Source organism: Apostichopus japonicus, chromosome 18, assembly GCF_037975245.1.
Source record: "Apostichopus japonicus isolate 1M-3 chromosome 18, ASM3797524v1, whole genome shotgun sequence".
NCBI classification, from domain to species: Eukaryota; Metazoa; Echinodermata; class Holothuroidea; order Aspidochirotida; family Stichopodidae; genus Apostichopus; species Apostichopus japonicus.
Window position 1 is genome coordinate 3,018,426 of NC_092578.1, and position 20,675 is coordinate 3,039,100.

Sequence of the window (20,675 nt, forward strand, 5' to 3'; positions counted from 1 at the left end):
GAAGGTCGTGACGTACATTTCTATAGTTTTACGACTGACCTCTCACACTGACCCGCTAGGTCAACGCACACAACGAGTGTTTTCTGTTTACATTTAGGTCACATGTAGCACTATTCCCCCGTGATTGGTTACATTTGTTGCGACTGCGCACCTTTTAATCGATGTAGTCATAACAATTACGCTATACATGTTGAGTTTCGCCGACTGTAGCCGACGCGACGTAATTTATAGAACTGGCCAAATCGTTATGGGTTATAGTCTTATATGCACACGCCATCTGTCCGACTATCCACGACTCTCCATGTTACGGAGGTCGTGTTGAGTCGGCACGCGTGCGGTGGGAAGTGTGCGGCTGGCTTAAGAATCACGTGATTTGTTAATAACGAATGTCGATAAGTTCAGTGAGAAGCAAACACAAACATCATCTTGATCTTACATGTTAGAGATTAGGACAAATCACTCCCCAGAAAGTCAAGAGAAACTTTGTTCTGTTTGGGAGATATCGAGCTTTAAAAAAATGATGCTGGGACAGGGAGGTTGGGGGAGGAGGGGAGGGGGAGCTGCCATGTTGCCAATACGTGATATCGCATGGCACTAAAGGAGTTGAAATTTCTTAGTTCCCCTTTTCTTCACAAACTCAGACAACTCCCTGTCACTCTCGCCATCTTTATTCACTCTATATGGTGTAGGTCTATAGCTTAGGCTGAACAACTGCATGGAAGGCCTAGGGGAGATAATCAACTGTATTTTGGAGAACAAAAAAGAGTAATGCGCATGCTCTTCATATTACCTGAAATTGCTGAATGGATGGATAACAAAGTGGTGAATATTTTGCTGACGCTCCTGTTCGTCTCTCAGAGCTTTTGCACTTCTAAAGATTTTCTTGACAAATTGTTTATCTGAAGCATGGAAGAGGGCCTCTTTCTTCTTCAGAGACGACAAGATGGAGACTCGTCGTCTTATTGACCCTGACATCCTCTGATTGGAGAAATCGATGGCAATATTGACGTCACTATCCTCTGATTCTTCATCTATCAGGGCAAAGAAGAAGATGATGATGAAGAAGAAGAAGAAAAAGAATCATTTAACAGTTCGTATTTTCACGGATTGCACAATCTAACCCACGTCAATAAACCCACAATCATTGCGTACACCAATTTGAAAATGGTTTTTGTCTCATATTACTTATACAAATATTTATAAGTTTAGCTTATTTAAAAAAAAATATAGGGACTTGCCAATGTCACTGTATGAACAACAACAATTGCCTGGACATTGGACAAATATCTATTATAATGTTTAAATTTGATTGTGCTATAAATTCAATTATTATAATTATTTTAAAAGATTCAAGATTTTCATAACAACGTGCAGGAAAAAAACAAGGTTTTAAGTTGAGTGAATTCGACATCAATATTTACTATGATATATCAGTTCGGTCTTCTTCACAGGCATGTAGACATCGAAAAGGAAATCCCCAAAGCGAAAATTTGGATCGCAAAATCGCATTTCAGTGTCGATGTTGTGTGTAATCGCCCCCAAGATGAAAAATATTAGCTAATTAATTGCAAAAGGCTTTTAAGGAACGCCGTCAGAACACACGCTGATTTTTTTTTTTTTTTTTTTTTGACGAGACAAAAATCTGTGTAGGAAATTAATTTGACCGTCTCAACTACCCTTTTTCCTAGATACTTTATTACACAAACACATGTCTCGCTCTCCTTTAGATATGTATATGTATATATATATATATATATATATATATATATATATACATATATACATATATATATATATATATATATATATATATATATATATATATATATATATATATATATATATATATATATATATATATATTTTAACGCCCTAACGAGATGGATATACATTGGGCATACATTGGACAATTGGGCAAACACTGATTTCAAATGAACAAATTTATTATTAGCTACGCAATCTGGAAATTGGAGGAAAGTACCGTACTACTTAACATTTCTATTATACCTGCGAAGGGTCTATGTCAATACAATGTTTCCCTTGGAGTAATATCAGAAACAACATATCTGACGTCACCAATTAACGAAATCCTTTTCCTTCCCTTGCTTCCTTTGTCTATCCACATTGTGGCCAATTTCAAGGCAAAATATAGCTTTTTACTCCCCAGATCTAAGAACCTTCCATAACCCTTATTTCTAACCTCCATTTCGTCTCCCGCTTAACATCTGTATGGATTTGTCACCGAAAGTACAAGGTCACAGTTTAATAAACACATCATATTGAAATAATCATATACGTATAGTTTACAATCAGAAAATTAAATAGAATTTTTTTCGCCCAACGATATGAACAGACTTTGACCTGGTTCTCCCGTGTTCAAGAGGATATGACATGTGTTCACCAGCTTTCCTTAACGTCTTCTTGTTATCAACATTACCATTATCATCGTGAGGATGTAAAAAAACAAAACCATTTCTGAGTAAATAGCGGAAATAATTAGCCAATGGGAATATGTTTCATTCCCTGCAGGCGCTGAAATGACTAAATTGTCTCTAAATCCAGACATCTTTAAGGGCATACATGAAAAGCTAAATCAATGAAAATGCATGAGGAAGTGGAATCCCGCTCAACCATTGCCCCGAGAAAGTTTCAACATTACAATTTCGATTTATATGGAACCTAGTAATACCGTAGCTTCCTAAAAGTTTAACGGCTAATTTGTTAATCACAGTCAAGTAATGTCACGAGTACTTCACTTATAAGTGTTTAAAATTTGCGAGATAAAATATATGCTGAAATGCATTTGGTGTCGGGCGGGAAATAATTGGTGCATGTACAGCCTTTTGAAGAGGAGTTGACATTATTGGGTTTCTGTAAATTTCCAATATCATGGCTCTATTACTTATATACGGACGTTCACATAAAAGTTTCAAATCCCTGCTGGATTATTACATCTAAAATCATATCGTATCATACCATATCATATCATATCAAATCATATCATACCATTTCATATCATATCACATCACATCACATCACATCACATCACATCATATCGTATCGTATCGTATCATACCATATCATATCGTATCATATCATATCATATCATATCATATCATATCATATCATATCATATCATACCATATCATATCATATCATATCATACCATATCATATCAAATCATATCATATCGTATCGTACCATATCATATCATATCATATCATATTATATCATATCATATCACATCATATCACATCACATCACATCACATCACATCACATCACATCACATCATATCATATCATATCATATCATATCGTATCATATCATATCATATCATATCATATCATATCATATCACAGTTGTAACAGTGTACTTTGATGTCAAATTTATAGATCTGTAGGTTATATCAAGAAATAATATTTGTCCACACACGAAGACTTGTGGATTGTCACCAATAACGTCCCCGTCCCCACCCGCAGAATTCTTCGAGCCTAGCTATTGTGTAAGAAGCTCAGTCAAATAGGATTTTCTTCATCAGCGTAACTCCAGAATATACCAAAAAGTCCACAATGGTCACACATCAATTAGCAATTGCATTCCATCCCCAAAGCCATTTCCCTCAACAACACTTTAATTGCCTAATATGTTTTGCTCAATTAATGATAACCTTTAAAACTATTTTGGACGTACTCGGTTTTAATATCCGTACATCCATGATTGCAATTACCGATACTTTTAAGTACATCTATGCTTCTAATTTTGAAGCAACCTATATTGCGGAGACCTGCATGTGATACGCTATGACAAACCGCCTATGGCCCCTCTCTCTCTCTAAGCGTTCTATACGAGTTACTTTCCAGCCTCTCAACAAACGGGTGGACGTGTCCTTATATAGCCGAGAGTGTCGGGTGTAAACCAGGTCATTAGCCCTAATAGTTTTGCGTCGCCGGAGCCCCCAGTAGCAATACTTTTATAATGACTTTAATGTAAGAATACCCGCGATCTTTACAATCATTCGAATAGTATTATTTTTTTGTTTTTCTCTTTCTTTCTCTCCTTTTTTTCTTCTCCCGTTGTGTCTTTTCGAATCGAACCCTGATAAATTATACTCTGTGATATTTTTTCTTTCATCCAACCAAATTTGACCAGCGAAAACTGATAAACTGGCTAGAATTCGGTATGAAAATATACCTTCCTAATAAGTATATACTTATATATTAAAGCAACTAAAATTGAAAATTTCATTTCAGAAAGTAATATGCAATGCAAGAATAGAATAAACAATATTGACGATAAAATGTAGGTAATTTTACATTCCCTTTTTTGAGTTTTAAATCGTGAGTGTTCTTTTCAGAAATAAAACTTTTTCTGTTATTTACACAATCTTCTATCATCGACTTCCATATCACATCAGTTACGTCATACATTTGTAGTACAGACTAAAGTGAATTGATTGCATTATTGTTATTCATGTTATATAGGCAAGTATAACTAACACAAGCACATTCATAATAGTTGTAATAAATCTTAAACAATCATGGTAATTAGTCATAAATCTAGTTATCTTTAAGTTTCATTCCGCTTTATATTATATTTATACATTCAGTGACGTTTCCAGTATAAAGAAGGACAGACAGTCTACCAATACCGGTGTGACTATGAAGAATCAAACCGTGAGTGGTTGTTCAATATAATGATAGCCTGCAGTAGCAATGTTTTACTATGTTGTAAATTGATCATTTCGTCTTCACGCAATCTATCAGAGTATCGTCTGTAGTCATGTACTCAGGGGGCGGCGGAACCGTGGAAAGGGAGGACACCTTCCCCCTCTCTACCCCTCCCCTCTCTAACAATTTGAGCAAACATGAAGAGTTCCTCTTTTCACAAATTAAAAGTGTCCCATTATGTTAATGAAAGGTATGCCCCCCCACCGTCCCACCCAACATGGAATCAACCGTCTGCCATCGCCCCTGTATGGACTGACATATAGCCTATATTGAAAGGCGGCAAAACGATACATTTTATACTCAAGTGTCTATATATTCTTATATGCGCATAAGATTCTTATTTCAAAAAAGAGTCATCGACTTGCAGAACCAGGACTCGAAAATCAAAACAATTTTAACTGACTATATACCGACGATATACACTATTATCCCCAGTTCCCTTACAATTGGGGGGGGGGGGCTTGCCAGTGGCCACTTGACCATGTCCATTGACGTATGAAGATTCCATCCGTGAAGAAGTGAACATACATCACTAATACACACAGTGTGAGATACTTAGATAGATCACATCGAGTCAAATCTGGCCACCTGCAGTCGATCCAATTGATTTTTTCCAGCAGTGATTTACTGTTTACGATGCCATCCGTTTTACAACATCAATTCGTTTACCGTTAATTAGCAACGGCTGGAGTTGCGAGTCTATACCGTCGTTTGGATAGGCTTGATCTGAGGCAAAACTGAGGGATTGTATAAACTATCAGAGGACATTAAGAGACTGATGATCACAAGGCTTTTTAACTTTCCTACAAAATTCCGGGTGAAAACGAGTCGTCTTAAAACAGAGGCGCGCACAGGATGGTATTTTCTGGGTATTTGAAGGGGGTCACTGTTAATGGTTCGGAGTGATTAGGTTTAGATCACAGTAGGTGGGGATCGATGCGGAGAAGCACGGGTATGTCACAACATTTTCAAATGTGTATTACTTACCAATGTTTTTCTCATAATTTTCGTGTTTTATGTAAAAAAAATATTTGCGGGGACGGGAGGGGCGGGGTGGCGGGGGGGGGGGGGAATCCCGTACCCGTCTCCTAAGCACCTGTTAAAGGCGAAGCACATGCAACCATCATAAGTAACCTTGAAAAAGTCTCATAGAACATTATATACAAAGAAATGTTGTCTACGTTTTGGAGATATCATGTTTTCACACTGAACATTTAGGCCTACTCGAGCAAATCTGAAATTGACATCAGAGAGACACTAGAGCTAGAATTTCTACAAAAAAATCATGATTAATTACTTTATTTTCGTTCAGTTTGTAAGGTTAGTAGGAAACATGGCCCCAATCAATGTTATCTTGCTGAGACAAAAAAACTTGAAATAGAGAGAACTGCAACTTGAAACGTGCTCTGAGCTGAATTTTACAAACATCTTTCTATAAAGAATTAAGTGAATTGGCAATATCACATTGCATTGGCGTGAATATATATACAACATAATCCATTTTTTAAACATTTTTCAAAAGATTGGAAAAGATAGAACCACGACTAACTTGTGTTGATATAAGGAGGTATCAAATATGTAAGACTAGGCGCGACCATATTACGTTGCTCCTATATAAATAATTTAATCAAATATATAATGGGCGGTGTATGTATTTATGGGATTTCTTAACATTTGTCATACAGAAAATAGAAACATCCGCTTACATATAAAATAAGGTCTGCATTTCTTTCAATTAAAGGTATAGTATCTTGTGGGGCAATAGCATAAGTCATTTGTTCAACAACATAATTAGAAATTGTAACTGATGCTATGTATTATTATACCATGGACATATTTCTCTAACCACGTGCTCCTCCCCACCCCCACTGAAAATATGTGGCCTGCCATGGGGAGACGTGGGTCACAGTGGGCACTTGCCCCGCCCCTCAGTTTCGTGCCCCTTTTCAAAACTAAGGAGTGCCCTTTTTGCTGAATTGTTCATCCAGTTTTGTGCCGTTTTGTTTAGTAAGAAATATGACCCCTTTGTTTAACATGTAATAAAGTAGTAATCAAATAAAATGTGTTATGTCACATTGTCCCGCTTGTACCGTCCCTCCCCTCCCTTCCCCCTCCAACTCAGTCTGATTCCTCTTCGCCGCCCATGGCAACAAAGGAACTCCTGTCGACGCAGATGATGTTTTCATTTCACTTTGTAATAAATAAAACAGAGTATATGCAGCGGAATAACATATAATCTAAATATGTCATTTTGTATATTTACTTTCACTAATAAATTAGCTTGGTATATTGCGATATGTTCATAATTCTTTTACTTTTACAGACAATGGCAATTACCGCCAGCCATATATATGTATATATTACTATAATATTAAAGAAGCAGACCTAGGATAGGGGCCCGTGTGGCAGCTTTCCACACCCCTTTGCCACTAATAAGAAAGAAAGAAAAAGTATGTAGTAGGATTTTTTTAGCACGCTTGGCGCGTACGTATCCATTACTTTTTGCTCTGCATCGATATTTTTCTTTATACTGATACTAGTCTCCCGGGCTCCCTCTTTCGAGAAATCCTGCATCGGCCACGTGTAACATTTAAATTGTATTAATATTGTAGTTGCTATATTTATACTACAAATTTCTTTCTGATCAACTTTTTCAAGATGTAAACGAAGTCCTGTAGTATGCATAGGCCTACATAAAGCCTTTATATACAAGGCAAAATGGGTACAATTTATGAATCAACAAATTAACCTATGAATCGTATTCTCTACTTGAAATAATTTCGTTTCCCTTTAATGATGTCCTATAGCCTTTTGGTGTCGGGCGTCGACCAATATCGATCATTTCTTCTTTACCTATATGCATATATATATATATATATATATATATATATATATATATATATATATATATATATATATATTGTTTTGATAAGTATCACTGTACTCGTTTTTATTTCGGTACGATACATCTTCCATATTGGATGTCGAATCGCGTCACAAGTGATTTAATTTGGTTTCAAGGCAATATTCAAAACACCATGAATGCACGTATCTTTAAATGAGATCATGTTTTTGGCAAAGGAGGCGTTCCAAGCAGAAGAAGAAGAATAAAATCTATATATACATGTATAGATAGATAGATATATGTATACCTATATATATATAATAACTAAAATCGGCAACCTTGATCTGGTCATAACATATTTAAGACAGTTAGGTGAGAGCATCTTCTTCTTTTTCCTCCTAAAATTGTTTTCTGTACGTCTTGCCACAAGGAACAAACCGAACCTATAGTACACGTTAATGGATGCCTGTAAATAAAGCCAGGTTTTAATGTGATTAAATTCGCCCGTGACAGACCTGAGCGCAAAATTTACACCGATTTTAGAGAAGGGACGTTTATATCAATTGTGCTGGGGTTCGAAAAAAAGGACGTGAGAGGAAGTTTATTGGTAATGGCGTGTTGAACAATACTGATGGTATAACATACCATACACATGTAATAACATGCGTTGTTGTATGTATACTGCCCCATATACGCAGTCGTATAAGATCTTATCACTTGTTCCATGTATATATGTGTAACGTTCATTTTTTAATTCTCCGTAACCTGCTTACTATATGTTTGAAAAAGTTGACACATGGCGAGCATAACAATTATAAACCAGTCCCTAATACTTTAGAATGTTTTGGAGTTCCCTGTACTGTTTGAGGTCATTGATGAGATATCAGGGACTGTAAGTAATCGAGTTAAAATATATCGAATTTTTGGGCTGTTTTTAAAGGAAACACATGGCTACACACGTGATGATATATTCAGTATAAAGAAATATGTTTTGTTTTTGAAAGAGGCAACGTACAATGCCTACTCAGATTTTCATATTGAAAAAAAATCTTAGTCATTGACGGATGGCAGCTATATGAATATTCAATGATCGGTGATATATATAAACCAATTTATGATGATATGTATAGATAACACTATAGTATATGCAAATTAGTGTAATGTGATGAACACTACTCCGGACGGTATATACGAGCTTGTCGGTTCTAACTTCGTGCTTGCAAGAGATTATAGATATATATATTTATCATTTTCAATAGGTCTCTCTTGAATTTAGGTCCCTCTTGAATTTAGGTCTCTCTTAGATAAGGCCTCTTTTGAAGGATAGGTCTCCCTTGAATTGCAAAACATAAGTGTGGCACTAACCTCTGCATGTAAGCATGCAAGGTAACGTGTCACATGACTCAATCGAAGACTATACGACATTAAGTGCAGACTAGATTCCAGATTCCTATATAAGCGCCTTTTCAAATGGGATTTTTCGAACCTGTGATCTTAAGTATAATACGGAGGCCTACACAAGTCACGTGCTCTTTACAAACTGAGGTATCTACCCGTTATAGCGATCTAACATGTATATGGCTACATGTAAACTTATTAAGTTCAATCACACAGACAGAAAGTCATCTAAAAATTATGAGAAAAGCATTGAAAGGAAAATTTGAAAGAACAGAAAATATTACCCATAGAAAGTGATATGAACCATACACAATAGTGACAGTATCACAGGGGAGCAACTACCATTTTGGTATGGGGGATGGTGGGTGGGGGATTATGCAGTGGAAGGGTATAGGGGGAGTGTGAGGGTTTCTAGCAATAGTCTCCCCCCTTCCCCTCTAAGGAGTATAGCCTAATCAGTGACGAATTAAAGTTTTGCTAACCAGTAGCAAAATGTATATTATAGTAAAAAGAAAACATAGTTTATATATACTACAAATACCCTTGTACATACATTGTATGAAATTTCATGGTCTGCATAGCGTGCATGTCGGTATGTGTGGGATTCTTTCGAGAAGCTGACGAAATTTTCCACAAAAAGAAAGACAGAATTGTACGAAAATATGAATTAAAGATCACTATGCCATTATGCCATTATGTCTTCAGGTCTTCCAGCTTTATTTTGTTTCCCTTTTAATATACAAAGTTTAAGCCTCACCTTGTGGTCCTACTTTATTCGTCCCGATAATAGGTTCTGCGCAACGGTGCACCTTATTCGCATCCTTGTTGCTAACGCAGTTGGTGTTAGCCTTCTCCATGTCGATTTTATAGAAACGATAAGTGAAGGATCCTTGCAAATTTCTGATAGGTCGTCAAAATATTCAGTAATGTCGTTCCGGCTTCACCGATTTTTTCCACAGCTGTCTTCATCCATATTTAATGTTCAGTGAAAGTTGTTACAAAATTGTCGATTTGTTCAGTGGCAACTGGCAAGAGAGAACCATACGTTTGTGAAGGCAACCTGTCAACGCGTGACACACAATCTTAATGATATATAGTAGTATACACAATATGTAGCTAGCTTTCTACGTGAGATGACGAGTTCCTCAACACTAGTGCATTCACGTTGCTGTGTCGGATGATTGTTGCGTCATGAAAATGAATGTCGCGTGTATAGTGACACCAATCATAATGTATATATTCATAACGCGCGTCGACTTAAAAAACGTCGCTCCGGGGTGGTTCTTATAATACGGTATGAGACAATGTTAAGATTAATTATTCCATTTGCGTATATACACTGTATATGTAAAGGCCTTACTAATTCGCGACAAAAATGACATCTACAGTAGATCAGCGGTGTCTAATGGAGACACAGTTTTGCTTGGAAATTTGGACATACGGCCCAACGTAGGCCTACATTGAAGGTTCAGTCACACTATATGAGAAAGGAGCAAAACAGAATAAAGAGGGAACGGTTCTTCATAACTTACAAATAATGAGTTCATTAGTTCGAGTAGGCGGACGTGCTGTGACACTTAATGCGTTCTTTATGTTAGACTGTCGCCTATAATTCAAAAAGTTCAGTTTTGTTTCATGAATATCTTGTAATTAAATTCTCATTGATGTATCAGTAGAGAGAAGTCATCTGGCGAATTCGAAAATAATTAAACAATCGCCCAGTAGGGACATTTGTCCCGAGTAATTTGCATTAGTAGTAGTAGTAAGTTGAGTCTCGTCTATCCGACATGCTCAGTGATTAACCTCCGCCACGTATCACGATCTTGCGCAAGGTTTATTGCTTCTTCGAAATTGTTAATATTAATGTCCTTGAATTGCGATTTTATTTTTCCAAGCAATGTAGTCACGGGCTTTCCAACTGGTTTAGCAGTATGTCTCAGTGCTTCTCTTAAAGCAATTTGCATTGGTATAATTATTACATTAATGAGTTATGCGCATATCCTCATCTTACGGCGTAGCAAAACGCTTCATACTTCCAAATCGTTGACGCTTTACGGTATAGACATACATCCAAAGCTTGTACAGCGCATGCACTAAGGTGCTGGAATAATGACCCTTGAAATTACACAAAAAGGTGAAGCCAGTACACGCGCGCGCCTCCGGGCACGCGCATGTTTTTCAAAACATGATTTGCAGCGCGTTCGTCAATGAAGTATCGTTGCGCGTGTGTCTTTGTTTTGGTATGGATTATCGTTTCGTGAACCGTGTTGCCGTATTTCTAGATGGCAACATAAACTCTTTTTGTTGTTGCGTAGGTCAGATACTGTTGCCCTGGAACTGTAACAGAAGGATAAAATAAGAAATCAAGCCTTAGATGTTAACTGGAATTAAATGCTTGGAAACTAGTGTCTTAATGTCATGTAGAGATGAAAGAAAAAAAATGGATGAATATCACAAGTAACTTGCAGTTACGATGTATCTTAACTGATATGCAGAAAATAAACATGTTGTTACAAAGAATTAATAAAAAAAAATACGGTTTCTTTTTCAGTACTGGAAGTATCTAGGGCAAGGTCTCTTTTTCGCGTTTACTTGGGTAGACTTTAGCTGTGAATACATTCTCAGAGTATACATCAGTGCACAGGTACGATACTACGGAAGCTAAAAAGTGCCATCAACATAAGAAAACGTTGCCCCAATAAGTCAACATTTTTCAGTAAAATTGTTTAGAAAACAGGATAATATTTTGTTATATCTTGTCATTTAGCCTCGTTTAGCCTCTGAAGAAGATCCTGCTAGGATCGAAACGTCAGGCCAACTTACTTTTACACAATATCTTATCTTTTAAAAAAAACTAGCAAATAATGCAAAATTTTTAATTGACAACTTATCAGATCACGTCAATTCAACAGTTTTCTGAGAAAATGTTTAACTGTTCCCTTCATTCCAACTGAGTAATTGAACAATTTTCTGCAAAATGTTGAATTGACGAGAAAAATATCGTATCGTGACTTATCGTATGTCGTCATTTTAAAATTGTTCACTTCGTTCCAACTGAGCAATTTTCTGAAAAATGTTTAATTGTTCACTTCATTCCATCTGAGCAATTGAACAATTTTCTGCAAAATGTTTTACTGACAACTTATCGTATGTCGTCAATTCAACATTTTTCTGCAAAATTTAAAATTGTTCACTTCGTTCCAACTGAGCAATTTTCTGAAAAATGTTTAATTGACAAATAATCATATCTCGTCAATTCGACATTTTTCTGCAAAATGTTTAATTGTTCACTTCATTCCATCTGAGCAATTGAACATTTTTCTGCAAAATGTTTAATTGACAACTTATCACTTACATGTGTTGCTCGAATGAATCATTTACTGGGTTGCTTTATGTTTTTCTTTCTTATTTTGATACCGAAATAATTTGAAGAGGAAGAAGCAGGAAAATCCAGTTACCAATCCTATTTCTCTTAATTACAATCCAATCTTAAGTTCAATACTACTGTTGTCAAGTTGTAGCAGACGACATCGAATTCTATAAGTTTGACCTTTCTGACTGGGTCAAATGATGTCAACGAGTACATATGACAGTGCTAACGCGGAGACCCTTTTTGTACACAGAATATGATCGGCGTTGACTGCGTTCAAGTCCACGTAGCAAAAATTCACATTTCCACACACAACATCCGAATAATTCAGTGACAGAATTTTATCATGGATGACGAGAGAAATAAAAAGTTGGCAGCTGGTCGAGACAGGGTAAGAGGTTTTTGCAGCGAACAATATAATTTGATAGCAAACTTCCTCGTAACTTCTTATTTGCTTGTCAAAAAGCATTCTGTTAGCGTTAGTCAAAATTTCAGTCTTACTAACTGTTACTTGTTGTTAGGCTATGAAACCTCTTTCAGAGCAGGCCCTCGGCTAAGTTACCGCTTGGCAAAGTCTAAAGTTAGGAGTTAGGACCCAGTCTGTCTTACTTAACGTGGGCTTCAGTCTTCGGCCGGGCAAATCGATTTCAGAAGTTAGATTTAGAAGTAACCTAGCTTATGCTAGGGCACAACTTGCCTTAAGTACTAAGCTAAGGCCAAACGAGTGTTGTTAGATAGGCAAGGGCCGTCATGTTCTAGCCTTACTGTACTTATGTCCTACTGGCAACTGTATTATAACACTAACACGACAGTTGTCATAAAACGAGACATATTCTACGTTAGACCAAACATTGGTAGCCTAGGCTAACTATATACAATAGCATTTAGGCCAGAACACTTTATGTATGATGAACTGCAAAGCCATCATATTTCACATGATGATTGTTAAGGGCATAGGCCCTATGCATTAGTTATCTGTATAGCTCTACAAGCTAGGTTGTACATTAGTTAAATATTAACAACATATTTTAGTTTTAGGCAACTAATGTAACTTGTTACTGTTAGACCTTGTTCTCCTGTAGGCAGTAATCCACTTTCATCCATAGACTGATGCAGCTAGGTCTTCTGTACCAGCCACAGTACTTAGTATTTATGACTACATGACAGAAATGCTATTCTTGATTTAATAAAGCAACAACCCTTATTCTTAAAAATTCAGTTGGCAAAATTCCAGAAGAAGAAGAAGAAAAAGAAGAAGGATCCAAAACCAGAGTCTTCCAAACCCAACAGAGACAGTACTTTGGATTCCACACGAAGCTTCATCGAAGAAAATACCAACGCTGGCGATTCTTTGGATGAGTTCAGTGCTGGCAGCAGTGACTTGTTGGGGAGCAACTCTGATATTCTTTCTTCCTTTTCAGAGGTATGGCTGTTTACTTTACAAACTTAATTAATTAACGTGTGCGGTATCATTGCATACGTATTAGTGGTTTGCCAAATTTTAAAGCTCAGATATATGTATGTCCCAGGGGTTAGTCATTAAAAACAAAAAAGAAAGATTTGAAATAAATTTGGAATTTGTTAGTCCATCCATCCATCTATGGTAAAGATTTACAGTACATAACAAATGTTTGTTTATTTAAAGTAAATTTCAATGGTACCTTGGGTTGATCAGTTGCAAAAATTGTTGGTCAAAATAATATAAAATATTGTTTCAACCAAACTTCAACAGCCACTTTTAAAGAGCAAGAACCTTTAGTTAAATATGACTCCAAGGAAAACTGGTACCAAAAGGGAAACACAATCTTTCTGATAGTGAAAAATCAAGGGAGAGCAAAAAAGAAAAAAGTAAACAGGTCTGTGAAATAGCAATTGATGTTGCCTTAGAACTAATATAATATGTAATTAACTTTAATGTATGACTCAAGTTGATACAGTATGTCCATTGACATCTGTTGTTGTTGAATTCGCTGTTTAAGTCCCTCTAGAATTTTAAACATACATACTTTACATTGCACTGCCTTGTTAAGATTGCTTACACAGATTACATTTATGATACTTAAGTTTTTATTAGAAAAACCACTATTAATTCTGAGTACTTGGTTAAAACACCACAGTTACATGGTATACAAGCTTGACAATATTAAAAGCCCCACTAAATTCTTCAGAGATAAATTACACACAAAAATTTCCCGCTTGATTTGAGGATTTCCTTGAAGAGTGGAACCATGTGAGGTTTTCCCTTACATTCATCATTTGTTTGTTCAGTGGAGTGTTTAGGAATGCAGAGCATTTTGCTGAAAACTCTATATAGTAACTTGCAAAAAAACATCTGAATAAGTGCAGTATTTGTGTCGTAGGATAATGTACAGTTACACTTGTTGAGAACTAAATTTAATTTGTTTTGTTTTCCTTTTACTGTAGTTTGTTGATTTTTTTAGAACATTAAAAGCCTTAGCTACTTTGTCATTAATTATCACAGAGTACTCCATATGAAACCAGCTTCACAAAAATGCTTCCACACAGATCAAGTTGGTCAGGAACCAATTATAAACCTGCAAAAAAATACTATATGTAGGATTAATTTTCATAACTAATGAAATAAATTAATATCCCTTGGCAGAGGTGGTTCTCTTAATTGGTTCTTGTTGTTTGTTCAAACCATTGCAAAATAAATTTAATTTGTATGTATATATCCACTTAGTTTGTGTACATGCTTTTAATTCAGTGGGTAGCACAAGGTACAGTATAACTAGACTACTGTATAATCTTTTTTCTTTATCTACATCAAATATTGCATTGTCCCTGCACATGCAGCTCAGTAGCAATACTTTTCCACATGTGTAAATTGTGGTATCCACTGTTTAGCAATGACGTGGCAGCTGACTCTCTTCAGTAAAGTAATAGTGTGTGTGTGTATGTGTGAGTGTGTGTGGATCTCAGTCAGTACTCAGACCAAAGGATACTATGGTAGCTCTACAGTACTAGGATTAAATTTCCTGTTTTGAGTGGCTCCTTATAAGTACAGCTGACACAATTCCAAGACTATTGAGAACTTCCTGTGCATGTCCGGTTTAGCAGCCTGACTGTGCTATTCACTGCCCTGTATTGATACCGTAGTTATGATGACTCAACAACTAGCCTTGATGTGCGAACCTGTGGACTGTATACGACATCAATTAACCGTGCATGTTGTAGTTTACAACAGTACATACTGCAGCACACTGACTGAGATACTACTACTGTGCATGTGCATGGATCAGTTGAAAAGTTATCAAGCTTTTAAGAGACACCTGCTCCTTTTGCATTGTAGTTTCTATGGTAACCAACCATGAAGTACCACTAGCTTCCTCTCTTCAAATGGCCATGTCATCATACTCAGATCATGTACTGTACTGTAGAATAATGTACTGTAAATCCACTGTACAGTACATACATAGCAATTTATATTTATACATACTGTAGTTATTTGATATGAGAGATTTACTGTACAGTACCCAAATTTAAGAAGGTCTAAGTACTGTAAAATATTCTAGTTTTATTCTTGGTTAAAGCCTGGCAGTGAAAGTTGAATCAAATTCCTAAAAAGTGGTGAAAGCAATCCCTACCATATCTACATTTAGTAGTATATAATGTTCAGCCTTTGCTCATTGGGTTGTACCATTCATGCCAACAAAAATGCATTAACTGTATGCCTGAAGTTTGCACATTTTTCCAATTGGAATTTAAACATCTATAATATATCTATCACAGAAAGATCCTCTGATTATGTGTGTACAGTATTTCATATGTACAGTAACAGACCTATAGACTTGTACTCATCTTCTCACATACAGTAGCTGCTGGCCCTTGTGGATTTGCACTCCTATTTTGTATGTTGAACCCTGGGCCATTTCAGCTACCTACTGCAACACAGATACTAAGTACAAGAGACAGTCATACTTGCGCTAAGAAACTTTAACTTGTCATACAGCTTTTACGAATAAGATGGGGACCTTAATTGTACTCATACCCATACTGACATTGTACTCACTCTAGGAGTCTGGCACATTCTTTCAGTAGTATTGCTGCGAAATATGGTACATGGAAGTTTGCACTGTCTGTGCCAATTTCTTAATATTGTACTAGTTTAGTAAGTTTACATCATGTAAGGTAGTATGGTACTTCCTCTGAGATATTTTTTATAAAAAGTTTATGATTCCATGTACCCAAAAGGTGTATGAACAAATCGGAATAAAGATGGAAATGAATTTGAAAGCTGAGCAAATAAATACTGTAGTTACAGTACATGGTATTGTTAAATGCCATGCTGTTTCACTTGACACACTACACACATTGCAGTGAAAGTAAATATGGAGTTTATACAAAAAAACAAATCATGATTGATTGCAGTTCTGAGGTCATCAAGGTGTAAAAGTCAATACCAACAACAGTGAATAAGACAATGCAGGTTTATGACAGAAACCCCTTATAATTGGACGATTGGTGGCCTCGTTTGTTTCATGCTTTGCTATCCAGATTTATCTGCAGTTTGAATTGAGCTCAAATCAATAAACCTTCAGTTTGCATTTATACTGCATAAATGCAGATATATCGGTGTTTACTACTAGACTGATTGGTACAGTAAATCACAGAAAAATTAATGGTGGACATTTTAGGGAAGTAAAATATTTATAAAATATTGATGGAAGGTCAAAGGTTGTGAAGTAGGATCTGTATGTGTACGTCTTGTAATTGGAGCAACGGTTTGCTGTTTAAACATTTTGTAGTGATGTTTGATTGTTAGTAAAACTTACCTATGTTACAGTATATGCTGTTGCTGTACATAGCTTTACTGTATGTACACAATTGATATCAGTTCATGAACATTTCAAATTACATTATACAGTGAAGTCAGTGCTGTAGACCGTATTAAGATTAATTGAGCCACTGTGTATGATCAGATAGTTTCTACCATTTTCACTTTGAAGCATTGTTACCTTTCTTTTTTCTCTTTGGTCATAGATTGATCAACGGTCAATTGGAACAGATGATCTATGCCAGGTGAGATTGTGACCCATCTTAAATATCAAGATATATTGTTAAGTTTAGAAAACAGCAATGTGGTGAAGTTTTACCAAAGGGTATATTTCCTCCAGAAATATTGATGGGAATATTTTGGAGAAGTTGAAATATGTAAATGCAGCGGTGTCTCAGGACTTCAGAAATTTAAGTAACTGTAACAGTTAAAAGATGAACAAATATTGCTCTACAGACTTCTTGAATTCTGTATTCAATATTGTAATACTTATCCTATTTTTAAATGTCATTACATGTTTATAGAAGTGATTTCAGTAAGACTTTAAGGTATATATATATATATTTTTTTGGAGGGGCTGTAGGTGATGATAATTTCTTAATTCATAAATTATAATAACAAATGAGTGTAACCTTTTGGACTAAAACTTACTTTTGATTTTTGTCTCTCTCCAGGATTCTGACACCAGTCAGTTAGATGCCGAGGTGGCGCGGGTGGAACTTGCCGAATCTAGGAGCAGAATTCATCAGTTGGAGGAATCCCTCTTGGGTAAACAGACAGCGCTGGATCTGTTGCAGAATGAATTAACGCAAATGAGGGCAACAGTAAATAACAACACTGACAACGAAGGTACTACCACCAGCGAAAACATCAACAAGAATCAAGAACCATCGGTGAGAGACAACCTCATTTATAAGTTCAGTTTGAAAAAAGCAAAGAAATATTTGGCTAGAATGGGACTTGAACCAGAGACGTCTGTGATTCCAAACCCTGTGCATACTGTACCAACTGAGCTATCCAGACCTTAGTTGCCCATGGGGATCCCTATACATAGTCTTTGCTAGGGGTGCCATCCAGAAGCCACAGTACCATCCATACCATGTAAAACAGGGATCACACCACAATTTCATTCATATATTGATCCCAAAATGTGGTAGGGGAAAGGATTTCTACCACCAAGGGCTGGAAAATTCAATTGGTCTGAGAACAGGGCTTGTAATCCTGAGGTCACAGACCTTGTAATCCTGAGGTCACAGACCTGTTTTAATGTCATGCTGGTAAGAAGTTTCTTTGTTCTTTTTCAAATTTGCTTAACATTTTCCAGTCATAACAAACTGGGTAACTCCACCGAAGCTTATTTTTTGGTTTTGAGGTTTGAGAAGGGCATGATTCCTAACTTTCTTCAAGTTAGAAAGCTTTGTAAAGCAGTTTGAATTGTAGGAAATTAGCAGAAGTTCTTCACAAATATAAAGATGATGTATTTTACTTTTCTTTTTGTGGTCCCCTTTAATGTGTTTAAAAAGTGTTTACTGTATAATTGGAAATTAAATCAAGCTGTTTTATCTTTGACCACAGGGAAATGTTTCAGGACAAGAAGCTGAACTCAGGGCTGCCTTAGAACAATATAACATCAAGGTAAGATTTTCATGTAATCATATTTTAAGTAATGTGGATGATACATTTGTGAAAGTTCAACTTTGACAGATGAAACAAATCTAGAAAATCCCATATGAACACCACTAGTCAAGTTATTATAAAGTTTAATATTACGCTCTGATGCACATCAAAAGGCCTGATATGGAAGCAGGCAACCTCACTGAAAGACCACACAAGTCTTTGACATACTGTATAGAAAGTTGCAAAGGATACTTACATGCAGTGCTTGTAGTGGGTTATGTAAACAAAAGCATGGTGTTAGAAAACTATCACTAAAAAATTAACTATAACATGGAATGGAGTAATGAACATTCAAGCTACATAACTTGTTGTAGACTTTGCAATAAGATTCAGAAAGTGATACCCCCATACGATGGTGGTTGGTGGCCTAGTGGAAAAATGTTACCAGTTGATATAGGCTACGTAGATCAGAGCAGGTTTGTATAGGAGAAGGGAAAAAGAAGAATGAAATAAATTTGGGATTATTTGAAATCAGTATTTGTGATGGTTGGGTATCGTTCAGCAAGTTTACTAAATATAATGCTATACTGTGTGTTGTAAAATATTTGGTATAGTACTGACTTATTTTATAAATGGATTTTTATAAATGGATTATTTTATAAATGGTATTTTATAAAGGTATTTTATAAAGGTATTTTATAAATGGATATTCATAACTACAGTAGATGTAGCTTTTCTGTATCATACTGCTGTGATATCAATTATCTTCTATTACAAAGTGCAACTTGCACAAAAACCCATTAATGGCAGAAAAGGCAGGAATTTGAGGAAACCATCTGTCAACCTTTTGACACTAATAATTGTTGCTGTGTCTGCTTTTCTAATTATCCAAGTCAATCAAAGTTTCTAAGAATTTTCTTGGTTACAGTCTTCAAGGAAAATAAATCGATAACTTTATCACATTAGATTTTGGTATTTAGTTGGCAGGTAATAAAACTTGTGACTATAGGAAGTAAATGGGATGAAACATTTGCCAATAATGCTTTATCTGCATGGTGGAATGCTATCCCAAGCAGATGTAAAAAAGAAAAGGTTTTAAATGAAGCTTTAAAAAACAAATATTAAACAAGGAAGGATAATTGGGTTATAGAACCTCCTCTATTGAATATATATTGGCTGCACATTTGATTTAGGAGTAGAATAAACATTGTCTCAATGTAAGAGACATTATAATTAAGGTACCTTGACCTCGCCCTGCCTAATCTGTATGCAGCCAGTTGTGACGTATTTCTAATGTTAGTACCACTATGCACTGTCCTCTCGCACCATAATGCTTCAAAGCACTCTTATAGTCCTGACAAGATAAACAATTCAGAACCTTAATATACAGTAATAGAAATAAGATATTCATACTGCTCTCACTGTAGGTAGAAGTACCTTGAAGTGTGACAGGAAAATACAGTACATAAATTTTGTTTTCTGAGTGGTTGCTCTTTCTTTTGCATATATCATTCATTAACATTCACATTGTTATGATTCATCAAATGGTATACAATGAGTCCTTAAATTGGACATTGAAATTTCCATCAGTGCCTGTATCTTGTTTCCATAAAACATCTTTCATCTAAATGTTCTTTTTGTAATAACCTATTTCCATTTTGTCTCCACAGATTCAAGAATTCCAACAAGCTCTCTTACAACGAGATCAAGTCATCCAACAGCTGACAGTGAATATGCAAACCGTGGTTCAGAGTCGTGATGCGGTACAAGCAGAAGCTACAGCCCAGACAAACCAACTCAGCCAGTATATCCAGACACTCCAAGACCAACTTAAGGAAGTAAGTCACAACAAAACCATCAGGTTTTTTTGCAGAGACTTTATATCTTCAAGAGATAACTAGTGATGTGTCTTATTAGC

The 20,675-nt window shown here is 35.9% G+C and overlaps 2 protein-coding genes across 2 annotated transcripts in view; one reads left to right on the plus strand and one right to left on the minus strand.

Annotated features, from left to right (window-relative positions):
• The window catches only part of LOC139958764 (potassium/sodium hyperpolarization-activated cyclic nucleotide-gated channel 4-like), a 30,129-nt gene extending 20,038 nt beyond the window's left edge, over positions 1-10,091 (minus strand). Inside the window, exons 1-2 of the mRNA XM_071956093.1 lie at positions 9,730-10,091; positions 791-1,031 (exon numbers count right to left, since the gene is read on the minus strand). Of these exons, the coding sequence (XP_071812194.1) occupies positions 791-1,031; positions 9,730-9,829 (341 nt within the window). The 5' untranslated portion in view covers positions 9,830-10,091. The remainder of the gene's footprint in view (positions 1-790; positions 1,032-9,729) is intronic.
• Positions 10,092-12,575: 2,484 nt separating this feature from the next.
• Positions 12,576-20,675, plus strand: part of LOC139958766 (uncharacterized) — an 89,684-nt gene continuing 81,584 nt past the window's right edge. The window contains 6 exon segments of the mRNA XM_071956096.1: positions 12,576-12,733; positions 13,562-13,765; positions 17,347-17,385; positions 17,815-18,033; positions 18,716-18,775; positions 20,428-20,595. Of these exon segments, the coding sequence (XP_071812197.1) occupies positions 12,689-12,733; positions 13,562-13,765; positions 17,347-17,385; positions 17,815-18,033; positions 18,716-18,775; positions 20,428-20,595 (735 nt within the window). The 5' untranslated portion in view covers positions 12,576-12,688.